General features: G+C 40.7%; 1 protein-coding gene across 5 annotated transcripts in view; it reads right to left on the bottom strand.

The window, feature by feature from the left end:
- The window catches only part of LOC136850688 (uncharacterized), a 34,684-nt gene that overhangs the window by 1,637 nt on the left and 8,431 nt on the right, over positions 1-24,616 (bottom strand). For 3 of the 5 annotated variants that reach the window (XM_067124494.1, XM_067124498.1, XM_067124497.1), the window contains exons 3-6: positions 7,047-7,088; positions 3,155-3,348; positions 2,919-2,988; positions 1,384-1,523 (exon numbers count right to left, since the gene is read on the bottom strand). In XM_067124494.1, the coding sequence (XP_066980595.1) occupies positions 1,384-1,523; positions 2,919-2,988; positions 3,155-3,348; positions 7,047-7,088 (446 nt within the window). Of the gene's footprint in view, positions 1-1,383; positions 1,524-2,918; positions 2,989-3,154; positions 3,349-7,046; positions 7,089-21,185; positions 21,272-24,616 lie in introns of those variants that run through there. The other 2 variants (XM_067124499.1, XM_067124495.1) reach the window with 2 other exon arrangements.

Genomic DNA, 24,616 nt, shown 5'->3' with positions numbered 1-24,616 from the left:
TCAAAGAATATGGTGCTTATTTGAAAGAAGTAAAAGAAGATAATAGGAAATACAGAAAGAAGAGATCAGTTACTCTAAGAGAAAAATAAATGAATATATGAATAAATAAATAGATAAAAGTGTAAATAAATGATTGAAATATGGTACAAGGAGAATTGTTTTAGGGTAATGATGCATTGCATCCTCGCTTGAACTCTTGAGGTTCCAATTGCACAGCATCATCAGGGAGACTGTTCCACAGTCCAAAGGTGTGAGGAATAAAGGACCTCTGGAACTGAGAAGTTTGCAATGTAATACCAAAAGTTCCGGTATGGAATAACGTAGCAGTCGAAGGGTGTTAACGTCTGTTTCAGAGAGTATAGTTTTAAAGCAAAATTAGTTGCCTCACTCCTTATTTACCGCGTACTTGAATCTCCTGTAGAAAAACCGATGATTTACTCGTATGACAACAAAAATGATAAAAATGAAATAGATGCAAATGAAAATGTTGTAAGTCGTTGGTGTGAGCGAGGTCATCTGCAAGCCACGTTATCAGCGCTCAGTTCTGCTTCTTCCAGTTCAGTAAAAGTGAAGTAAGAATATGTTTGTTTTGAAAGATTTGTCTGCTTATTGAAATGGCGAACATCATTACGAACGCAGTCGTTGCGTCGCCAGGTAACAAACATATTCGTTCAAATTTCGGGTGAACTAATTTACCCTAATAAACAGAATAGCAGTAAGAAAATATGTAAAGAAGTTGGGGAGATCATATTCAGTTATTATTTACTAAAAATTAAGTTATATGATTATCCCTTACGACTTTCAGATCAGGGGTTGGGAGTATTCAGCACATGTCAGCTCACTGATCAGCATCCTAGGTATGATAGGTATAATAGCTAAATCCTTTGTATCTCTGCAGTCTTGCCCATTTGAATTTTTTTTTTCGCTTGCATACTTTATGCTAACAGTTTATCTCACAAATTCAATTTTTCATTCGCATTCAACAGCTGCACTTAAGGAACACACACACACATTATATATATGTATGTGTACATGCATACATACATATACACATATGTGTGAGGGTGTGGGTTGTGGGTGGGATATGCATAGGGATGCGGCGACCCCATTAACCCACCTCGTATAAGATGCCATCGACCAAAGTGGGACCCATGGCTGAGTGGTGCAGTGGTTTGCTAGGTCATTGGACTGCTCCCTTTATGCCATGAACCGATTTTCCATTTCTTCCAAGCTTCTACCTTTACTTTTATGTTTAATCTCAAACGTTTGCTTATAAAAAAACAGCTGATAAAATCTCAATACTGCCACCAAGCTTACTTCATGCAAGATGTTGTGTGTGGGCATTTATATAGAGACAAATACACAAACTAACGGGGTGCTTACATTGGTGTGATGTCATAGTGGGCCGTGCTGATAAATGATGGATCTATGATTGGATCTTTTTCCATGTGCACAACAACTTTTCGTACGAAAGGTGGAAAACCATCGAAGTTCATCAGTTCGATGTTTAGCACAGCCTGAATCTGCAAATGATGAAACATAACATTACCTTACTAATGGAAGTAACAGACATAACAACAGTAACATTATTACAGTAACGGTAGTGAGAGTAGTAATCTAAACAGTAAGTATGATACCAGTACCAAAGTTATATTTATTGGTGCGATTTCTCCCCCTAACCATCCAGCAGATCTGAGGAATATTGGCAAATAGATGTTTAGGAGAAGAACTGCGAATTTTGCGAATTTTGTGAGATGACGACATATCACTGAAGCTATCTCTTTCAAAATATTCTTTACGTGATTGTGTTGAAATATAACCAGGCGTAGATGCTTTCGTGTTCAATAAAAAGGCAAGAGCACCAACGACATTAAAAACGAAAAGTAAGGGGAACGCCACTATATTATTTGAGTTAATTGAGTGATTTATTAAAGGGCCGGAGTCAACGTTTTACTGAAGAAACAAGACTAAGGTGGAGATTCTCCATTTATCTAGATTCACTTGCAAATTGATAAGAGTACAGCAATTTTTTGGCACTTTTAAACAAGTCATGACCAACAGCAAGAGAGACTAGACAATACTGACTTTAAAGCCGAAGAACTTAAACGCTTGAACAATGGATTGTCAAAAAAGAAACTTTTCATAGGTGACATGCTGTGACTGAAATCATAGGCATCTGCTGGTAGAAGATTTTTGCGTTGCAATTTGATAAAGGCTTATTTCTTTGCCTGCCCAGCAGTGTTCAAAGTACATAGTAAATATAATGCACAAAAAACAGTGTGATGTGTGGGAGTCAAAGAAGTTATTGTTGAAAGCAGCAGGAATGCAAGATACCCTGACAGGAGAAATACTCAGCATGAATTTTTACAGCATTGAAGACAGAGTATATTGGGTGCTTGGTTGCGATGACGCAGAACTTTTGCCCGCTAGTGAACCTAGTCCTTCATATTGCTGACATGAGATGCAACGCCCTCACTACCCCCAGAAAAATATTTTATATATAAGATTTATATGTACATACATACAATACAAATATATATATGTATATATATATATTTATATATATATATATATTTATATATATATATATTTAATATATATGTGTAAATGTATGTATATATATATATAAATCTTATACATATATATATAAATCATATATATACATATACATATATAGGTATATGTATATGCATACTATATATATATATATATATGCATATATAATATATATACAGTATATATATGTATGTATGTATATATTGTGATATGTGGGAATAAAAACTAAATTAATTATCCTTTTTAAGCGTTAATGCAACATCACCAGGTAGCTGGGACTCGTGATATATGTAAGAATAATTCTTATTTTCTAGTAGCCGATTCATATTACTTAACATAATTTTTTAAAATGAATTACTGACCTTTATGTTACGGACTTGCAATTCCAAACCAGGTTTCCATATAGTACAGCAGAGACTGCCGACATCATACCTAAAACGATAATGTTTTAACTTAACAATAGTACAGAGTTATGTAACTAATTTTTATTACAAACAAATAGTTACCCTTCATGCTAGAAAATTGACAGTTACCCGAGAAAATTTTTCCTCGTAGACTGAATTAAAAGCCACACCAGTTGCAGTAGATTTTTACTTACATGACGCTGACATCAAGGAATATGCGTTTTTCATAACCAACGTATTGCATTCTAACTTCAACTCGCTTCACTTCGGGACCAGCGCATCCTAAGTCTATGCTCTTGACTTGGAATGTAGGATTCAGACTACCCATGCGACTTTTCACCATTTCCTCGAAGTAGTGTTTTGCTGAAGGCCAGAATCCTCGGAGGATCTGGAATTTGAAGCAGTAATAATGTGATAATCCATTGGGAAATGGCGTTAAACATTTTTTTTTCAATGTTTACTACAATATGTAACATTTTAAGATGGTTCGACCATGTGGAAAGAATGGAGAACAACCGATTTGATAAATGTACGATTCAGCAATGTTAGGGGAAAGGTAAGGGAGACAGAAAGGTTTAGAGAGTTGGCTGAAAGGACCGGAAAGGAAGTTCTCTATTCTATCCTTTTCCTTCTACCTTTTTTCTTCAGAAATACCGTTCTCTCATCCCAAGTTTTTAAAAAAAGTAAACAATCATAAATTTCTTCCATAGAAGGCAGTAGAAATTGAGAACTGGGAAATAATGTTTTCCAGAGGTCCCCAACCTTTTTGCATGAAAGGGCCGCGTTAACAATCTGTCTTCGATGATTGCAATTAAGAATACTGTCAAAGTGTCAATCTATATTCAGTTAAATACCATATAAAAAGAAAACAACAAGGAAATGCACCAGATCCCTAATCAGAAATCGAAATTCACCGGAATGGAAAACAAAACTATCTTAGATAGGCAGTCAACAACTGAAGTTGAGTCACTCTTGTAAACAGGTAGACGTGGAAGCGTCGACATATAAACATGTTCAAGTCACGTTCAGTTCGGTCCTAAGCCAGGCGTGATTGCATCGTTTTTTCGTATCATGAATTGCAAAACGGAAAAAATTACACGAGGTTCGTTTTGTTATTATCATTATTATTATTATTACTTTGTAAAGTAGTTCGAATTTGTCTCAAAATTAGTGCAAATAGTTGAAAAGTAGCAAAAACTCCTGTTATGCAGTTGCTGGCCATGTGCAGTCTGCTGGATAAGAGCATAATTTTTTACTGAGGCCCACACTGAACATCATTAAGGCCCGCATGCGGACCTATGGCCTCGGGTTGGGGATCCCTGATGTATTCAGTTCTGATGAAGAAAAGAAAAAAAATCTATGCCAATAGCGAGTTTTCGTCAGCACAGCCTGAGCTATTGCTTGCAAACCGCAGGCTAATATTCAGGAAGTGCAAGAATTCATGCAAGATATGGGTGAATTGTGCAGTGTATTTCCACGCACCGCTGATTAGCTCTTTTGTGTAGGCGTATGAAGCAGCTATGTTGTGGATGATTTGCTGACAAGTAAGTTTATCCAGGATTCATTCATGAAAGCATGATTGGCAAGAAGCACCGCTGTCAGGAGAAATGTATTAGTGTGTGTGCATATTTATATATATATATATATATATATATATATATATATATATATATATATATATATATATATATAATAATCACATACGATTATATCATATATATGCATTTGTGTGTATCTATGTGATTTGATAAGGTTTGAATCTCTGTATAAGTAAGACCAGTGCAAACACATGTACAGACCCTCCTTAAAGGAGACAGTAAATACGAAGTATGTGGTAGACTGGTTATGTAAACGTACATCCTGTAAATTAGATAAGGTATATAATGATTTTATATTTAAATATTATAACCTCAATGGTTAAATTTTCATTATTTCCATTGCTTCTAACTCCATGCAAGGTAAAGGACCTCTGAAGTTCTGGCACTTATGTCTTCCATGTGGTTTCATTTCACCAAATTTCTACCTCCTCTGGGGGTTGGTTCCGTCACTTCACCTCATGTGGTGCACTGTAGGCATTGCTAAAGCTGTTTGCAGCGTCCCATCGGCCCCTGGCGGCACCAGCATTTTAGCCTCTTAATTACCTTCAGTCTCGCTTCCATTCCTCTGTCTTACTGTCCAACCTCTTTAACAGTAACTTCTTAGAGCAACTGAGTGGTTTTCTCCCAGTTCGCCTTTAGATCTTGTACTTTATCTCCTTTATTTCTTGGCTCTCTTTATATTGCAGTCCAAGCACTCGCGGTCCCTCCTTTCACTAAGTGCTGAAGTGCCCTAGTGCTTGCTTTACAGCCTAAGTATGAAAGGAAAACCAAATCTCCACTCATCTCCATCCTCCCGTCTCATAGTTCTTATCCAAGCAGGTCAGGGTCTTCTAGCTCTTCTGGTGCCCACAGGAGCTCAGCTGGCACTAATGCTCACTGTTCTTTGTGGGGTGGTAACTTGTCCATGCCATCTCAGTCTCTCACTCATTATCTCGTCTGTAAATGGTTCTTCCATAATTTTTGCTTTTGTCTCATAATGTTTTTCTCAAGCTTTATCCTCTCCGTTCCGTGTTCCACCCTAACATGACTTGATATAAGCATAAAACCACAGGGAAGATTTGATATTAAAGATGAAGTAACAAGTGCTTTCATATCTTTGAAGGTATCCCGAAAATGTGCAGAAAACTTGCAGAAAACTTTTGCAACATTATTTGCTTCGTAGTTCATAAGCATCTCGATAAACCATCTACTCACATTGGACCATTCACCTCTATCATCCATGTACTTGTATGTCCTGGATATTAAGCCCCTCCTCTCCGAAACTTCTGTCCTCTTTTTCCCACCTAGACCGTGCTCTTCCCAGCTGAAAATTTTGAGCTTCACCCTCTTTCCGCCAGTCCGGCGTTCTCCATTCTTACTTCTTGGCCGGATCATCTTAAAACACCGATTCACTTTCACTTGCACTGTTCTTTTAACCATGTCTTCCACATATCTGCATTTCTCTTCCTGTCAGTTCTTTTTGTACTACATATATACTAAGTTAACAATTCTGAACAATGTCAGCCTTTTTTCTTCCGTTGGTATTAAACACGGACACATCAATTCCATGAAAGAGTATAGCTCAAGAATCCATTCTGACATTCCAACCCTGGCTTACTTTGCCGCTTCATTTCTCATGTCAGTCTTTTGCGCTCACCCTGCTACCTACTACCTACTATGCTGCACATATTCTGTGACCCACCTCGTTTCACATCATACCTATATCTGTTGTATTTACGCCCAAACACATAAATGAATAGGCCAGATACATATATAAATAAACAGATTCTATTCCTTCACCGTCAAAATTAAGGACCATTGCTCCACAATATGTTTCTCTTTCCCTCATAGCCTTCGCATTTACTCTCAGCCTTCTCTTGCAAATAATTGCAGACTCTCTCACCAGATAATGCAGTTTCTTTTCCGTATCCCCAATCAGTACTGTATCTTCTGAAAACAAAATCACACAGTTATTCAGTTAGGGTCAACAGCATAACATCCAGTTGATAGATATACACATGCTCTCTCCGAAGAACGAGCATTCATGCGAAAGTAAGCAAACTAAGAACACACCTAACTGTTTCTGTTACTGATAGTTGCCATTATGTGAGGAGCGTTTTTTCCGTTTTACATAGTCTATTCGAAAATAGTGTCGAACGGTAGGAACTTGGAGAAAAGTCTCTCTCTCTCTCTCTCTCTCTCTCTCTCTCTCTCTCTCTCTCTCTCTCTCTCTCTCTCTCTCTCTCTCTCTCTCTCGTAAAAGTAAAGAAAAAGATAAGTTTCAATTACTATGTCATTATGGTTGTAAGTGTGAAAAACATTCTACATAAACACCATCAGTGAGCAATGGCTTTCTTATATAGGGCCTTAAACAATGGAATTTGATTGAAATCTGGAAAGATGGAAGTAAGATATGAATTTACCAGCCGTAAATTGTCTCAGAGTCACGTAGGTAACAGCAACTAAAACACAGGCAAATAGACCATTGGATTAGGTTGTTTCCACCTACCATATTGAGCCATTGGAGTTGTGGCTGGTCGTGTGTAGGAGCCTGTAAAGAAAAATTTTCGTTTTAATGTGACATTGATAACAGCTGTCGAGTTTTGAAGATAAACGGTGATAGGACATGTCTATGAAGTTTATACACTGCTCAAGAGACTGTTGATGAAAATAGTTGTTCAATCTACATTTTACTATTGATTTTTTTAAATTATTTTAGAGATTTCATTTGGATTAGGTAGGTATTGTGAAGTGGCCCTCAGTCACCACCCAGGAGCTCATATCTTATCACATCTCATTCTTGCATGAAGATACTGTTTACATAATCTATCTCTTTGCCTGATAAACTCTTCAAACTAAAGTAGTAACTCTCCCTGCTATGAATTCCTACTTGTCGTGCATTCCTCTTACTTTTTACTGTCATTGAGAAAGCTAAATCGTTCGTACTGCCATCGCCATTGAGACAAAGTGCTCTAAAACATTGTAACGGTCAATTTTATCACAGTCTTGATTTTATTCTATTGTATATCATAACACCAACAAGCCTGTCCTTATACTAATAAATAGCTAAAAACAATTTCTCTCTCTCTCTCTCTCTCTCTCTCTCTCTCTCTCTCTCTCTCTCTCTCTCTCTCTCTCTCTCTCTCTCACGTGTGACATATATATACTGAGTAATATATATATATATATATATATATATATATATATATATATATATATATATATATATATATATATATATATATATATAATCCTTCAGTTATCCAGATCGCCATTATCTGGTTTTCGACATTGTCCGACAACCTGGGCCAGGGACCAAGGCCCCAAAGATATATGGTATATATAAAATTAAAAAAAGTGAAAAAACTGCTCTCCTATAGTTTGCAATGCTGTGCAACCCCAGGAAAATGTTGGTAACACTGCTTAGGCTTATAAACAACCTGAGAAGGGTTTTTTTTTTTTTGCGGGGTGAGGATGAGGGAGGCTTGGAGAATTTTTCAAGGGTGGTGGGAGGGTCAGATGGCAGGGCACCATGGGAGAGGAGGAGCAGTAAGACTGTGTAGAGGAACACACTCAGAGAAGGGGTTGTTTTGTAAGGTGGGTAGAATTGGGTATCAATATCCCTGGCTGGAAGGTGTTGGGGATTAATGTTGGATGGATGAATAGAGCTAGGTAGATGTCTGACTTGCTAGAGAGAGAGAGAGAGAGAGAGAGAGAGAGAGAGAGAGAGAGAGAGAGAGAGAGAGAGAGAGAGAAAACTGAGATGAAATATCAACAGTGATAAACTATTCTCTTGTGTAATGTTATGTGTGACAATCATACTTAGAGTCAGCTAAACTTGTACAGTATATCTGGCAAAGAAGAAAAAAAATGGAAAACGTGATACTGTACTAAGAAAAACACATATGAATACACACACTGGAGAAGATAATGACAACATTTATGAAATGCCATGTTTGGATGTAAACACACACACAGACACGCAGGCATACCAGTAAAGCTTCCTTGATATCACGAGGTGAATTGAAAAATCAGTAATTTCAATAAAACAGAAAAGGATCAATTACTTTTTGGTAGTGTTCATCAGATGAATTAGCTTTGGACAGTCATCATTGAGAAATGCCATATGTACCACAGATGAAAACACAGGTTGTTTTTACACAGTTTTCGTGATAGTATTTACTTATTTCATATTCGGTGGATTGTACTAGGCTAGACTTTCAAACATGATTACCAAACTTTTGGCTTGTGTAACAGTTCAATAACCATCTCTTATAATCAATAAAACTTACCAAAGAACTAACACAAACACCATCGAGTGTGAAGTAAACAGTTGAAGCGGGAAACAGCTGTTTTGTGATTCTGAGGGCTTTTACTTTAACATAATGCATGTTAGCTGACCTTTGTATATCCGGTTTGCATTTATGTAAAAGAATAAAAATAATGATTCCAGGAATACATTCGTTCTTTTAGCAACTGAAAAATGAATTCCTAATTCTTTCACTAATCCTAAGCATATATCTGGTAGTAGATTAGACCTCATTAGACCTGATATTCACAAATGTTCCAGTTATTTTGAAGTCCAGTGTCCGAAAGTATATAGGCACTTCCGATCACTGCGCCATTGAGATGGACCTAGAGCTACAGTAATTGGGTTCGCATTATTGAAGCTTGTCAGGCCCTTAATATTTCAGTTGCTATATCTGACCTTTTAGACTTGACATGCCATTTTCGAGAGAACCTTGATAGGAGTTTTGAGTGTAGAGTGATTCATATAGATTTTAGCGCTGCGTTCTATTTAGTAAATCACAAGGCACTTATTTATAAACTTCAGAATCTTGGAGTGGGTGGATATGTTTTAGGATTGCTTCAAGATTTCCTTGCAGGAAGGAAGCAGCGAGTTGCTGTTGATAAGGTCTTTAGCGAACCAATAACCATTGCGTTTGGAATTCCGCAGGTAGTGTTCTTGGTCCACTGTTATTTTTAGTGTATACAAGTGACATGGTTGTTGGCATAGAAAACAAGCTTGTTCAGTATGCCGATGATGCAACACTTGTGGGTGTAGTAAAGTATCCACGTATGAGAAAAGAAGCTGCCCTTAATCTCAATCGTGACATGGAGCAGATTAATGGATGGTATATATGGTGGGGTATGAGGCTGAACCCAGTAAAACGAAAACACTGTTGAATAGCAGATCTCGTACAGATTTTCCACCTCACCCTCCCTTCAGGTGGATGGAATTCTGCTGAAAGAGTCTGAAGCTTTTAACTATTCTTTGTATAACTTTTGGCTCACATCTTACTTTTGGGAAACATCTAATGAAAGTGTCAGCAAATTCCGCACGAAAGTTAAGTAGTAGATGAAAGGCCTCAAATATTTATAACAGTGGTAAAATCAGTGCAACCTACTTTAGGTCTTTGTCCTTCCCTTACTAGAATACTGTTCTCCAGTATAGATGTCTGCCTCTGCCAGAGATTTATCTCTTTTGGATAGTTGTTCGTGGTGGTAGGTATTTGTTTCCTAATAGCAGTTATGACTTGAACCACCAACGGATGGTCTCTTGTTTGTCAATTTTTCATTAGTTGCATTTGAAGACATCTAATTTTTTTAATGTGCCACCTAACAGATTTCACCATTATTTGACGGGCCCTTTCCTATATATATATATATATATATATATATATATATATATATATATATATATATATATATATATATATATATATATATATATATATATGTATATATATATATATATATATATATATATATATTATGTATATATATTTATATATAATATATATATATATATATATATATATATATATATATATATATATATATATATATATTATATATATATTTATATATGAATTATAATTAAAGGAAAAGAGATAAATTACAAATTGTTTTCAGAGTCACGTAGGTAACAGCAGGTAAAGCACAGGCAAATAGACCATTGGATTAAGTTGTTTCCACCTGCCATGGTGTGCAGTTGGAGTTGTATAGGAACTTGTAAAGAATATTTTCGTTTTAAGGTGATATTGATAACAGATGTCAAGTTTTGAAAATACACGTTGATTGGACATGTTTATGGAATTTATATACCTATCAAGAGACTTAATAAAAATAGTTGCTCGATCTACATGTTTATTTCGATTTTTTAAAATTATTTTAGAGATTTCATTTGCATTAGGCAGGTATTGTGAAGTGCTGATCAGTCACCAATCCGTATCTGATATCTTATTTCGACTTAATCGTGCATGAAGCAGCCATTAATTAACATAATCTATCTCTTTGCTTGATATACTCTTCAAACTAAACCAGTAACTTCCTTCTGCGAATTATAGCTTGTCAAGAAATCTAAATCATTCGTACTACCTTTGTCATTCAGACAAAGTACAGATGCTCCTCTACTTACGAACTTTCCAGTTACGAACTTTCAGAGAGATGAACATCCGTGATCGTAAATTCAGATTTGTTCAGAGTGGTCCGTCCGCCACCCATAAGTTCGGATTTTGTATTGCACACTTCTAATTAGTTACAATTTGTGCCATAACCCATGCCAAACAGCACCGTAGCTGACACCAATACACCACTACGCCATCCCAGACTCGTGAGCCTACGCAAGTTGGTAAGACTTCATCTCTTGTGCTCCGATTAATTCTTGTGATTTCATTGTGAAATATCGAGTCCATCCTTTATCTGTCATGGCTAATAGCAAGTGAAAAGCAAGTGAAAATAGTGGCACTGGTAAAAAGTGGCAGGTTATTTGAATGGAAACAAAAGTGGCAATTATTAAAAAATTAGAAAGTGGTGAAAAAATGGTTGAGGTGGCGTGCCATTATAATATAAATCACTCGACTATCGGCACAATTTTTAAGAAAAAGATAGAATTATGGATCAAATGAAAAGTGCTGTGCCAATGCAGTCAACAATTATAAGTGAGGGAAGGAGGAGGGTGGTAGAAGAAATGAAAAACTTTTGGGTATCTGGATGGAATACCAGAGACAAATGTGTGAGCCACTTAGCCTCATGCTGATACAGGAAAAGGCTACAAACTTTTTCAGTGACTTGAAGGCTAAGGCTGGCGAAGGTGCTGCAGATGAAACGTTTGCTGCAAGTCATGCATGGTTCCATTGTTTCAAAGAACACTTTAACTTGCATCACATGGCCGTTACTGGTGAGTCAGCGAGCGCCGACAAAGCAGTATATAGCTGAAAAATTTCCCAAGACACTCAAGGAAATAATTGATAAGGAAGGTTATACCCTCAAATTTTCAATACTGACGAGACCGGTCTTTTCTGGAAAAGAAATGCCTGGAAAAACGTACATCAGCCGCGAAAAGAAGACAATGCTAGGATTTAAGTAGTGAAGGATAGGCTCACTTTACTGCTGGATGGCAACACATTGTGAAACTCGAAGTTAAAACCCCTCCTCATGTATTGCGCTGCAAATCCACGAGCACTGAAAATTACAGTATAACAAAAACGTTATCTTTCTGTAATCTGTATGTCGAATAACAAAGCCTGGGTGATTCTTGCTGTGTTTGAAGACTGGTTTTTTTCATCACTCTGTTCCTGAAGTCAAGCTGTACTGCCGTGAGAATGGGATTCCTTTCAAGATTCTCCTAATTTTGGATAATGCCCCTGGTCACTCACCTTACTTATATGATTTCCATCCGGATGTTAAAATTGTTTATTTAGCCCCTAACACAACTTCACTCATTCAGCGCCGATGGGCCAAGGCATAATAGCAAATTTCAAGAAATATTACACTTGCCATATGTACAGGCAAGCATTGAAGAAAGTAAGTGACCCAGGTGTGACCTTACGTGACTTCTGGAAGGGCTGCAAGATTTACAATTGTGTAAAGAGTATTGATACTGCATGGCATGAGGTTAGTGACACAAACATGGAGCATGGATGGCTTTATGCCCAGAGTTTGTAAACAATTTCAAGGGATTTAATCAAGAAAAGGAGGCAAAGGGAATCATTAACAGTCTCGTTGACATAAGTGAAGATCTACAGCTTGACTTAGAGGAAGAGGACTTTGAAGAGCTGTTCGAGAGTCATTCAGAGGAGTTGACGAATGAGGTTTAATGAACTGGAAGAAATGCAAAGAACAGAGAACGTGAAGAAGGAGAACTTGTTCCTTTAAAGAAGTTTGGAAGAAAATTGATGGCCGAGGGGTTTTCTCTTATAGAAAAAGCTTTGACTATTTTTGAGAATCAGGATCCAAATGTTGAGAGATTCTCAAAAGAAGCAACAACCATCAACGATGCTTTGCATTATCATATCATATACAATGAAAAGAAGAAAAAAACCAGTGCAAACTTCTTTAGACCAATTATTCAAACCAATGCCTGCAACCTCAAGAGCCTTCCTAATTGAAGAAGAAAGTGATGCCGAAAAAATTCTTGCCATAGCAATCCTTCCCGAAGAAATTGATGCCGAAGAAATCCTTCCCGAAGACGACATAGACGTTGATGACCCCTGTAATTCCACACCGCCTCTCCTCCTCTCATCATCCATCACATCAAGCCTACAACACCAGTTTCTAAGGTAAGAAAATCAATTGTTCTTTACTGTATTATCATCATAATTTTATTAATGCATTTAGGTTTTATGTAACATTCATATTAGTAAAGTGCTCTATTGTACTGTTATCATCCCAATTTAGCACTTGCGTTTTATGAATCATTCGTATTAATAAAATACTCTGTAAAATACAGTACAGTACTAGTATTTGGTTTTAGGATGAACAAACATAAATAGTACTGCACGTATTGACTTTACGTATATCAAGTTGCACTTACGAACAAATCGAGATACGAGCAGCCGTGCAGAACGTAACTTGCTCATAAGTAGAGGAGCATCTGCTCTAAAACATTGTAACTGCCAGTTTTATCACAATCTTGGATTCTTTATATACATAACGCAAACAAACCTTTTCTTTACTAATGAACGCCTAAACACAAATCTCATAATAGCTGCTAGAACAAATTAGATTAAAAATATCAAAAGTCCTCATCTTACCAACTGTATGTCTGCGTCTGGTACCGTGCAATGCATTACTACTCTAAAACAATTCTCCTTGTACTTTAATAATTTACTTATATTTTATCTATTTATTAATTTAATTTATTTTTCTTTTCTAATGGCCAATCTTTTCTTTCTGTATATCCTGTTAACTTGTCACTTCTTCGGAAGCTTGAATTTCAAGTCAATGGCCCATGGGCTTGTTCCATATGATGAATGGGGTTCATGTTCTGAATAATAATAATAATAATAATAATAATAATAATAATAATAATAATAATAATAATAATAATAATAATAAGAAGAAGAAGAAGAAGAAGAAGAAGAAGAAGAATAAGGTAAATATACCTGTACTTCCATTTGAGTATTAATTAGTCAATGCTCCATCCTATCGAAATTATACAACCCTCAATTAATCAGCAATGTTGATCTTACTAAGGACAGCTTGTCTTGTAAGAGGTGCGAAAGAAACGAGCAGGTAAAAGTTACTGCTACTTTATTACGTTGTTGTTGTATTGTATTAAGCCAACTCTTGTGTTGGCACGGGCCTTTCCCTTGTTTGGCCCGTAGGTGATCTGAAAATTTCAGAAGGTTCTTTATTACAGATCCAGGCAGTTTATATAGCGGCCGACTGGCGCCGGACCGCGGAAGACAATGACATTGACTGTGACCTGAGGTCAAAACAATTAACAATAACATGCAGTGAACGAGTACAATTTACAATACAAAACATACAGAATTTCAATATGGATACAGTCTTGATGCCTGTGAATGAAGAAACATACGATACATAATTTGTGACAGTTGTACAAATACGTATATAGTTAAAATGGTAGAAAAAGCGTGACCTGGCACGTTTTAGGCGTGACTAATTGAGTGTGAAGAAAATGGGAAGTCACCAAAGAAAACTTGCTCAGCGGAGACTAGATTAATGACGCCTTCGAAGCACTCCGCTGGCGTCGATGTGGTGACTTTACAAATACTCCCCCCCCCAAGACGTGGGACACGTCTGACTAATCTGTATATCTGCTGGGATGCTGAAGGGTGCCGCGGCTTCTTGAAGACAACGGAGGGGTCTCCGGCGTGTGAGGCTGCTGGGCGGGTGGTCTCTTGTTTGTCAATTTTTCATTAGTTGCATTTGAAGACATCTAATTTTTTTAATGTGCCACCTAACAGATTTCACCATTATTTGACGGGCCCTTTCTCATATATATATATATATATATATATATATATATATATATATATATATTATATATATATTATATATATATATATATATATATATATATATATATATATATATATATATATATATATATATATATATATATATATGTATATATTATGTATATATATATATATATATATATATATATATATATATATATATATATATATATATATATTATATATATATATATATATATATATATATATATATATATATATATATATATATATGAATTATAATTAAAGGAAAAGAGATAAATTACAAATTGTTTTCAGAGTCACGTAGGTAACAGCAGGTAAAGCACAGGCAAATAGACCATTGGATTAAGTTGTTTCCACCTGCCATGGTGTGCAGTTGGAGTTGTATAGGAACTTGTAAAGAATATTTTCGTTTTAAGGTGATATTGATAACAGATACCAAGTTTTGAAAATACACGTTGATTGGACATGTTTATGGAATTTAAATACCTATCAAGAGACTTAATAAAAAATAGTTGCTCGATCTACATGTTTATTTCGATTTTTAAAAATATTTTAGAGATTTCATTTGCATTAGGCAGGTATTGTGAAGTGCTGATCAGTCACCAGCCTGTATCTGATATCTTATTTCGACTTAATCGTGCATGAAGCAGCCATTAATTAACATAATCTATCTCTTTGCTTGATATACTCTTCAAACTAAACCAGTAACTTCCTTCTGCGAATTATAGCTTGTCAAGAAATCTAAATCATTCGTACTACCTTTGTCATTCAGACAAAGTACAGATGCTCCTCTACTTACGAACTTTCCAGTTACGAACTTTCAGAGAGATGAACATCCGTGATCGTAAATTCAGATTTGTTCAGAGTGGTCCGTCCGCCACCCATAAGTTCGGATTTTGTATTGCACACTTCTAATTAGTTACAATTTGTGCCATAACCCATGCCAAACAGCACCGTAGCTGACACCAATACACCACTACGCCATCCCAGACTCGTGACAAGTTTGGTAAGACTTCATCTCTTGTGCTCGATTAATTCTTGTGATTTCATTGTGAAATATCGAGTCCATCCTTTATCTGTCATGGCTAATAGCAAGTGAAAAGCAAGTGAAAATAGTGGCACTGGTAAAAAAATGGCAGGTTATTTGAATGGAAACAAAAGTGGCAATTATTAAAAAATTAGAAAGTGGTGAAAAAATGGTTGAGGTGGCGTGCCATTATAATATAAATCACTCGACTATCGGCACAATTTTTAAGAAAAAGATAGAATTATGGATCAAGTGAAAAGTGCTGTGCCAATGCAGTCAACAATTATAAGTGAGGGAAGGAGGAGGGTGGTAGAAGAAATGAAAAACTTTTGGGTATCTGGATGGAATACCAGAGACAAATGTGTGAGCCACTTAGCCTCATGCTGATACAGGAAAAGGCTACAAACTTTTTCAGTGACTTGAAGGCTAAGGCTGAAGGTGCTGCAGATGAAACGTTTGCTGCAAGTCTTGCATGGTTCCATTGTTTCAAAGAACACTTTAACTTGCATCACATGGTTACTGGTGAGTCAGCGGCGCCGACAAAGCAGTATATAGCTGAAAAATTTCCCAAGACACTCAAGGAAATAATTGATAAGGAAGGTTATACCCCTCAAATTTTCAATACTGACGAACCGGTCTTTTCTGGAAAAGAAATGCCTGGAAAAACGTACATCAGCCGCGAAAAGAAGACAATGCTAGGATTTAAGTGGTGAAGGATAGGCTCACTTTACTGCTGGATGGCAACACATTGTGAAACTCGAAGTTAAAACCCCTCCTCATGTATTGCGCTGCAAATCCACGAGCACTGAAAATTACAGTATAACAAAAACGTTATCTTTCTGTAATCTGTATGTGGGCGTGTCGGAGTGCGGCTGGGCGGAAGGGGTGCTGTGGCGGCGCCGGTGCTCTCCATCAGGAAGGCGGGCTTTAAGCGGTCGATTGAAACCCAGTCGTCTTTCCCAGGGAGTGCCAGCCGGAACGCCTTGCTGTTCTGCTCCAGCACGCGGAAGGGGCCCCTGTAGGGCTTGGTCAGTGGTGGGCGGACGGCGTCGACTCTGACGAAGACGTGGGTGGCGGATGACAGCTGTGGCGGTGTGAAGATGGTTGATCTGCCGGTGTACGTGCGCCTGCAAGGGGCGAACTTGTCGGCCACCTTGCGGAGCCTCTGCAGTGATGGGTTGTGGCGATCATCTGTCACGAGCTCGCCCGGTACCACAAGGGGTTCCCCGTAGGTTTGTTTGGCTGCGGACGGGGTGCCGTTGGCTCTGGGGGTGGTTCTCAAACCGAGGAGGACCCATGGCAGCTGATGTTTCCAGTCCTCGGCGGTGCAGCGGGCCATGAGGGATGCCTTCAGGGACCTGTGGAACCGTTCAACCAGGCCGTTGGCCGCCGAGTTGTATGCCGTGGTGGTGTGATGCGTGGTCCCCAGCAGTTGAGCCAGGGTGGACCATAATTCGGACAGAAAGGCGGGGCCCCTGTCGGTCTTGATGTGATCCGGGACGCTGAAGCGGCTAACCCAACTGGAAAGCAGGGCCTCGGCGCACGCGCTGGCGGTGGCTTCTTGCATGGGTGTGGCTTCGGGCCACCTTGTCGAACGGTCTGCCACCGTCAGGAGGTATCTGGATCCGCCTGATGGGGAAAGGGGTCTGACGACGTCAACATGGATGTGGCCGAAACGGCGCTCTGGCTGCGGGAACTCGCCTACCCCCAACTGCGTGTGACGACCCACCTTGCTGGTCTGGCACTGCAGGCACTGTTTCGCCCAGGACGTGGCGTCCTTTTGCACCCCGTGCCAGACAAACTTTTTTGAGAGCAGTTTGGCCGTGGTTCTGCCGGAGGGGTGTGAGAGGCCGTGAATTATGTCGAATATCTGGCGGCGACGTGAGGCTGGAACCAAAGGGCGGGGCTGACCCATGCTGATGTCGCAGAGTAGACTTGAGTGTCCGGGGGCGAGGGTCATGTCCCACCACTTAAGGGACGTGATGGCGGTGCGGTATGCTGGGGTTTCTGGGTCAGCGGCTTGTTCTCTGGCGAGGTCCTGGTAATTTACACCAAGCTGCACTGATGGAGCAGGTGAATTCGGCTATGGCTGAGAGGTGGCGCTGCTGCCTGGAAGACCATGCGTCCCCCTGTTTCGTGAAGGCGTGAACCAGTGGCTGATGGTCCGTGAAGATTGTGAAGGGCGTCCCCTCCAGGAGGAACTTGAAGTGCCGAACTGCGCGGTACATCGCACAGAGTTCCCTGTCGAAGGTGCTGTAGCTGGTCTCTGCGGGATTGAATTTCTTGCTGAAGAAGGCGATGGGCTGGGGGGCGCCGTTGATGACTTGCTCCAGGACAGCACCGCAGGCGACGTTACTGGCATCCGTCGTCAGCTGGAGGGGGGCCTTGGGATCCTGGTGTGCCAAGGCGGTTGCCTCGGCGAGGGCGGCCTTCGTCAGGGAGAAGGCCTGCTGCTGGCTGGGTCCCCAAGACAGGGACTTTGGTTGGCCTTTGAGGACTTCCGTCAGGGGGGCTGTGGTGTGTGCGATCCCGGGGATGAACCGCCTGTAGAAGTTGACCATCCCGAGGAACTCCTGGACGGCCTTGACGGAGGTGGGAGCCGGGAACCTGGTTACGGCTGCTACTTTTGATGTGAGTGGGTGGACGCCTGTCGGAGATACCTCGTGACCCAGGAACTCTGCTTTCTGGACGCCGAAGGTGCACTTGTCAAAACGGACGACGAGGCCGTTCTCTTGGAGGCGCCGTAGGACTGCCCTGATGTGCCTTTGGTGTTCACTGTGAGACCTGGAAAATATGAGGATGTCATCAACGTAGCAGACGCAGAATTTTAGGTCCCCGAGGATGCTGTCCATGAGCCACTGGAAGGTCGCCCCGGCGTTCCTCAATCCGAAGGTGGAGAAGGCGAACACATAGGACCCGAACGGCATGATGATGGCAGTCTTTGGTATGTCCTCTGGTGTGACAGGTACCTGAAAATATGATTTAAGAAGGTCCAATTTAGTGAATACCTTGGCCCCGTGAAAAGAGGCCGTGAGGTCCTGCATGTTGGGTAGAGGGTAGTGGTCGGGCTCCGTTGCAATGTTGAGCTGCCTGTAGTCGCCGCAAGGTCTCCAGGAGCCGTCCAGTTTCTGCACCATGTGGAGGGGGGAGGCCCACGGACTGGAGGCCTTCCTGCAGATTCCCATTCGCTCCATCTCCGCGAATGCTTTTTTCGCCTCCTGAAGGCGCTGAGGGGGAAGCCTTCGGAACTTCGCACGTGTCGGGGGCCCTTTAGTTGTTATATGGTGGTATATGCCGTGCTTGGCTGGGGTCCCGGGACTTGTCGGCTCGGGCTTGAATACCTCAGGGAACTCCGACAGTAGGTGTGCATACTGGTGGGGGCGACGGCGCTAATGGTGGGTTTGGGTCCCGCTGTTAATGGGAGAGACCGGCAGGAGTCGGTATCGAGGAGGCGCTTACGCCTCACGTCGACTAGCAGGCCGAAGTGCGCCAGGAAGTCGGCCCCCAAGAGTGGGGTTCCTACGTCCGCGACAATGAAGTCCCAGGAGTAATTCTGGCCAAGGATGGAGATTGACAGGGGCCTGGTGCCATAGGAGAGGATGGGGTATCCATTGGCAGCCGTCAGGAAGGCGGCCGGGCCTGGTTTCTGGTCGCGGTCCTCTCTGGATGCCGGGAAGATCGATTTAAAGGCCTCTGTGTCGACCAGCATCATCCTGCCAGAGATGGTGTCGCGGACATAGAAACCTACTGGTTCTGAGCCCCTGGGTTTTTCGGTTGCCATGGCGGTTTGTCCTGCTGGCCGCCGCCACCCCCGTTTTTTTGAACGGGTGAACGAGCAGGGCGGCAGGCAGTTTCGGGTGTCCTTTCCGAACCACTTGTGGTAGCGACAGAAGCCTGGGGAACTCCATCTGTTGTGGTTCGGTGGACGTCTCCTGGCGACGCCGTTGACGGTCTGCTCCACGTCCTCTTCTGGCTGGACGGAGCTGACCGACTGTGTGGCCGGTTTTAGCCGCTGTGAAGCCTTGACGGAGTCTGTGAGGTGTTGCGCCGACTCTATGAGGTCCTCGATGGGCATGGTGTAGGGGTGAGCAATCTGGGTGCGGACCTCCGGGAGGAGCTGGCGAAGGTAGATTTCCCGTGCGAAGCTTATCTCCTGTCGCTTTTTCGTGCCGTCACAATCTGGCAGTGACAGGAGATCCACGACCATGCTCCATGCGTCTCTTGAGTTGAGGTCGTGGCATGGGTTGACGGCAAGGTCGATAGCATGGGCGGCCCGCTCGGCGATAGGCAGGGAGCACGCTTCGAGGAGGAACTTCTTCGTGGCGCTGTTTGTGAGGGTGTGTGTCTCGGGTACTCGCGAGACGAGTTTTCTGTACACGTCCTCCAGAAGGGCGTTAAGCACTGTGTCGGCCTGCAAGATTTTGTCCGTCAGGTTCGCCACCCTGAAGTAGCTCTCCACCCTACGCAGCCACATCGTTGGGTTCCCCTGTATAAAAGGTGGCAGCTTTACGGTGAGGGCGGCCTGCGATTGTGTTGCCGGGCCATGGTGTGTTCGGGGCGCTGGCGTGGGTGTGGAGGTGCGGGAGGGCCTCGGTGCGGGGACGGGTGCGGGTGAGATGGGAGGTAGGTAGACCTCCGAGTCCGCGAGGTCCGCGGTTAACTGCATGAAGGAGGGGATACCCGCGTCCATGCTCGCTCCTTTGCCCTCTTACTGGAGTAGGGTACTCGCGTCAGAACGCACTTTTGTGCGCCATGTGGGTCCGCTAGTGACGCTGGTGGGGTTCACCGACGAGAGTCGGCACGCTCAAACGCTGGTTACAGTGCCGTGTTTAGGCCGCTAAGAGCATTTTGGAGAATTCCTGGACCAAGACTAAGTCGCCGTGTTGGTCCGCTAATGGCTCCGGGATACTCCGGGGGGTCACCACAGTAAGAGGTGCGAAAGAAACGAGCAGGTAAAAGTTACTGCTACTTCATTACAGATCCAGGCAGTTTATATAGCGGCCGACTGGCGCCGGACCGCGGAAGACAATGACATTGACTGTGACCTGAGGTCAAAACAATTAACAATAATATGCAGTGAACGAGTACAATTTACAATACAAAACATACAGAATTTCAATATGGATACAGTCTTGATGCCTGTGAATGAAGAAACATACGATACATAATTTGTGACAGTTGTACAAATACGTATAAAGTTAAAATGGTAGAAAATGCGTGACCTGGCACGTTTTAGGCGTGACTAATTGAGTGTGAAGAAAATGGGAAGTCACCAAAGAAAACTTGCTCAGCAGAGACTAGATTAATGACGCCTTCGAAGCACTCCGCTGGTGTCGATATGGTGACTTTACAGTCTTGGTCTTACCTGATGGTATCTTAGTTGTTTGATGACACTAATCATTTGTAGCCGAGTATATGGTGATAGGGAACATATCCATGATTTTTGTCTCTGCGTCACTGTAAGAGCAATGGCATTTATCAATAAATGCTCAAAGTAGCGTGAGTCTTAAAATGGAAAAACAAATCCAGAGTTATGTATGTGTACATGTATATATCTTTTTTATAGCGTTGCCGCTGTTTGTCCTCCAAGGAGTTACACTCTTATGGTCCCCTAGGGCAGCTCCATAAGACAAACCAACCAATTACAAACAATTCTCTTATGGTTGGTCTCTGGCAAAATAGTGCTTGTTGGCACAGTGATAGAATATAAAGGACTCAGGACAGGAGGGCTCCATCTCCTGTTGTACAATGACTATAGTACCTTGGCTCCCGATGTCTCATTCGCACAGATGTGACAGCAACCTGTCTTAGACATCTTAATTACCCTCAGTTCTGTCCAAGAGTTCACTAGTCCCCAGGCTGTGCTCTGGAAATTGTGAAAAGTTTCAATTCCTTAAAATTTTGACGGGTAGGCTTATATTTGTTTAAATTGGGACCCAATATGCAATGCAAGAAGTTAGCGGATCGCTAGGCTACGCTGTAATTGCCGTGTTCTTTTTGTTGTTTAACACATTGATATTTAGGCAATTAATTTAGACTATTTCTTATTGAAACTTATTATGCAGTGACCTTTCTAACATTCATAGATAATTTGAAGTTACTGAAAGGGTAAACCGGGTTAGCCTAACTTCTTGTTTATGAAAAAAGACGTGATCTTAGTTCCCAATCATGCTTGACTTGTGTGTTTACTAAAGACCAGTATTTCCTTTGTAGTATTTAATAATCAAACTAATGATTTTGTGATATTGACAGTTCCCCAGTTATCCATAATTATTGGAGTTATTTTCAATGTTAAAGGAATACATTCACGCAGATCTGTTTCCATCGGGTATTACTCCTCCGGTAGTGACGTCACAGGTGTTGAGAAATTGTCATGTCGCTTGTTATTTCATTAAAGGAATACAAAAGTAGTTTTTCATAATGGTGAGCCTTGCCAAACAATTCAAAATCTTATAGATACTGATTTTAAATATTTTTGGTACGATAATTCCAGTAATTATTTTATTGAATTTATTGATGTACCAACTAACATAGCCTATAGGTTACATAACCTTTACCTGGTGCTTGGGAATAGACCAGGTAATCAAAGGTTATGAAATGTGTAGAAATATACAATATGGAAGTCCATTTAGTTTTGTCCTAATTGAGTTAAGAAGTATTTGTAAGTAAATCCTTGAAGGAATTATGAATTTATATTTCAATACATTACTACTATTTTAAGGATATTACCCATTGATCATGTTTCCTTTCTTCATACTATGGACATGTACTTGTGACCATGTAGGCCTGGGTTAATTTGAAGTGTTTGTGGCCTATACAGTAATATAAGTAGCTAGCACTAGGTAGTTTTGATTAAACACTTGTTCCTTTTATCACTACTGGGCTACTATTACACAGGACCTACACAATACTTGCGCCACAGCAAATTACTCAGTCTGCTTTTTGCCTGTGGAAATGGCTCTTAACTACCTTCCATGAGTCAACCCTTGAAGGAATAAAGGAGAATTTGGTTGGTGGCTGGACATGTGTGAAATATGCCACATGCTCTTGGCAGCCAGTTTAAATGATGAAAGAGCTCATTTTTAAAGTTGTCTCTTTGAATTATATGTTACAGTAGGAGTATGGAAAAAGGAAACTACTGTACATTGTTCCGGCAGAACTATGGAAGTGTGTTTCCATCCCTCTCCGAGCAGAATCCACATTTGGGCCAATACTCCTCCGAAGGAGGCGAAGAGTCTTTCCTTGAGAGAGAGAGGTCACTAATATCTGACATGAAGTGGATATAGCCATTAAAATTACCCTTCTGAAGCCAGAAGTTCTGGGGAATAGTCTTTTGCTTTACATGAGAGAGATACTTCAAATGAGTATCTTGCTGCAAATCCCATCTGATGTGTCTGTACCATGTAGGGGGTAGTAATTTATCCTGGACTTCTATACTGCAAGGCAGTGATGATATGACTGCCTTGGCTCATCAGTTGATACAGGCTTCCTTGATAGGAAATTCCGCTTGCTGTACTTTCTGTACTGCCATGTAGTGGTGATACGACTGCCTTGGCTCAATCAGCTCATGCAGGCTTCCCTGATAGGAAAATTTTGCTTGCTGTACTTTCTGTACTGCCAGGCAGTGATGATACACCTGCCTTAGCTTATCAGTCATGCAGGCTTTCCTAATAAGAAATTCCACTTTTTGTACTTTCTACACTGCCAGGCTGTGGTGATACAACTGCCTTGGCTCATCAGTTCATGCAGGCTTCACTGATGTGAAAATTTCACTTCGATACTTTCAGAATTCCGGGAGGAAATCATGAGCAGTATCAAGGATGATCCCATGAGAGTGTAACTCCTTGGAGGATTCATTTGTTATTGAGCATCAGCGTAGAAATGCTAGACATGATTCCCAAGAGGAATCCAGGACTGTCCTGGATATGGAATTGGGTGTAATATGTACAAATTTCTCATCCTTTGAACAGGGTAATAAAAAACCTAAGCTCAAAAAAGAAGTTGAATCAATTGTATAGATCCCCATTAAAATCAGAATGGATAATAAGAGACAACCTACTAACTCCCAGAACTCCAGCTGGTAACATTTGATGACAATAAAACCTCAACTCAGAATGTTGTATGGGCACCAATATCTGCCCCTGAGAATGATACTGATAACCCTTGGCAAGACACCTCAATTTGCATCCTTTCACCAGATGGAAAATACCTCATTAATGAAAGAAAAACTTATTGAGGTTGAGCATATAGAATTTCAGGACAGAGCAGCTTTTCCCAATACTGAATGGTGCTTGGTCCCTCCTTCAATAGGAATTCAGAAACTGCTGAAGAAGACAGTTATGCTGCCTAATAATATAGCAGTGAAAGCCAAATAGAAGCACCCATATTAATGAAAGCCATAGAAGCAACCTTTCTCCAGTTTAATGGAAAATATAGTACAACAACAATTTTACAGAACCAGTAACCTCTCTGGGAGATGTCACCCTTTTAGCTCTTCACTTTTGAAACAATTATCCTTGTGAAGATGGACTTTCAGAATTTTATGATGACTAGGAAAGGAGAGTTTATGGCAGAAATAAAGCCGTTTGTCTCTACCATCCCAGTATTTGATAGTGCTACAAAGGAATGAGCAACATTTGTCCTCCCTTATGAGAGGAAAATAGCTCCCACTAGACAAGGGTACCCAGCAATATGGGACTTCTATGAGAAAAATCTCAGGACAGCCATGGCAGAATTTTATGCTATTAAAGAACTTCCAGAGTCCTCCAGAACAAAGTTCACTGCAGTAGCCAAAAC

Source organism: Macrobrachium rosenbergii, chromosome 22, assembly GCF_040412425.1.
Source record: "Macrobrachium rosenbergii isolate ZJJX-2024 chromosome 22, ASM4041242v1, whole genome shotgun sequence".
Classification (NCBI taxonomy): domain Eukaryota; kingdom Metazoa; phylum Arthropoda; class Malacostraca; order Decapoda; family Palaemonidae; genus Macrobrachium; species Macrobrachium rosenbergii.
The sequence above is the reverse complement of the archived record's forward strand: the minus strand, read 5'-3'. Positions and strand labels throughout refer to the sequence as shown.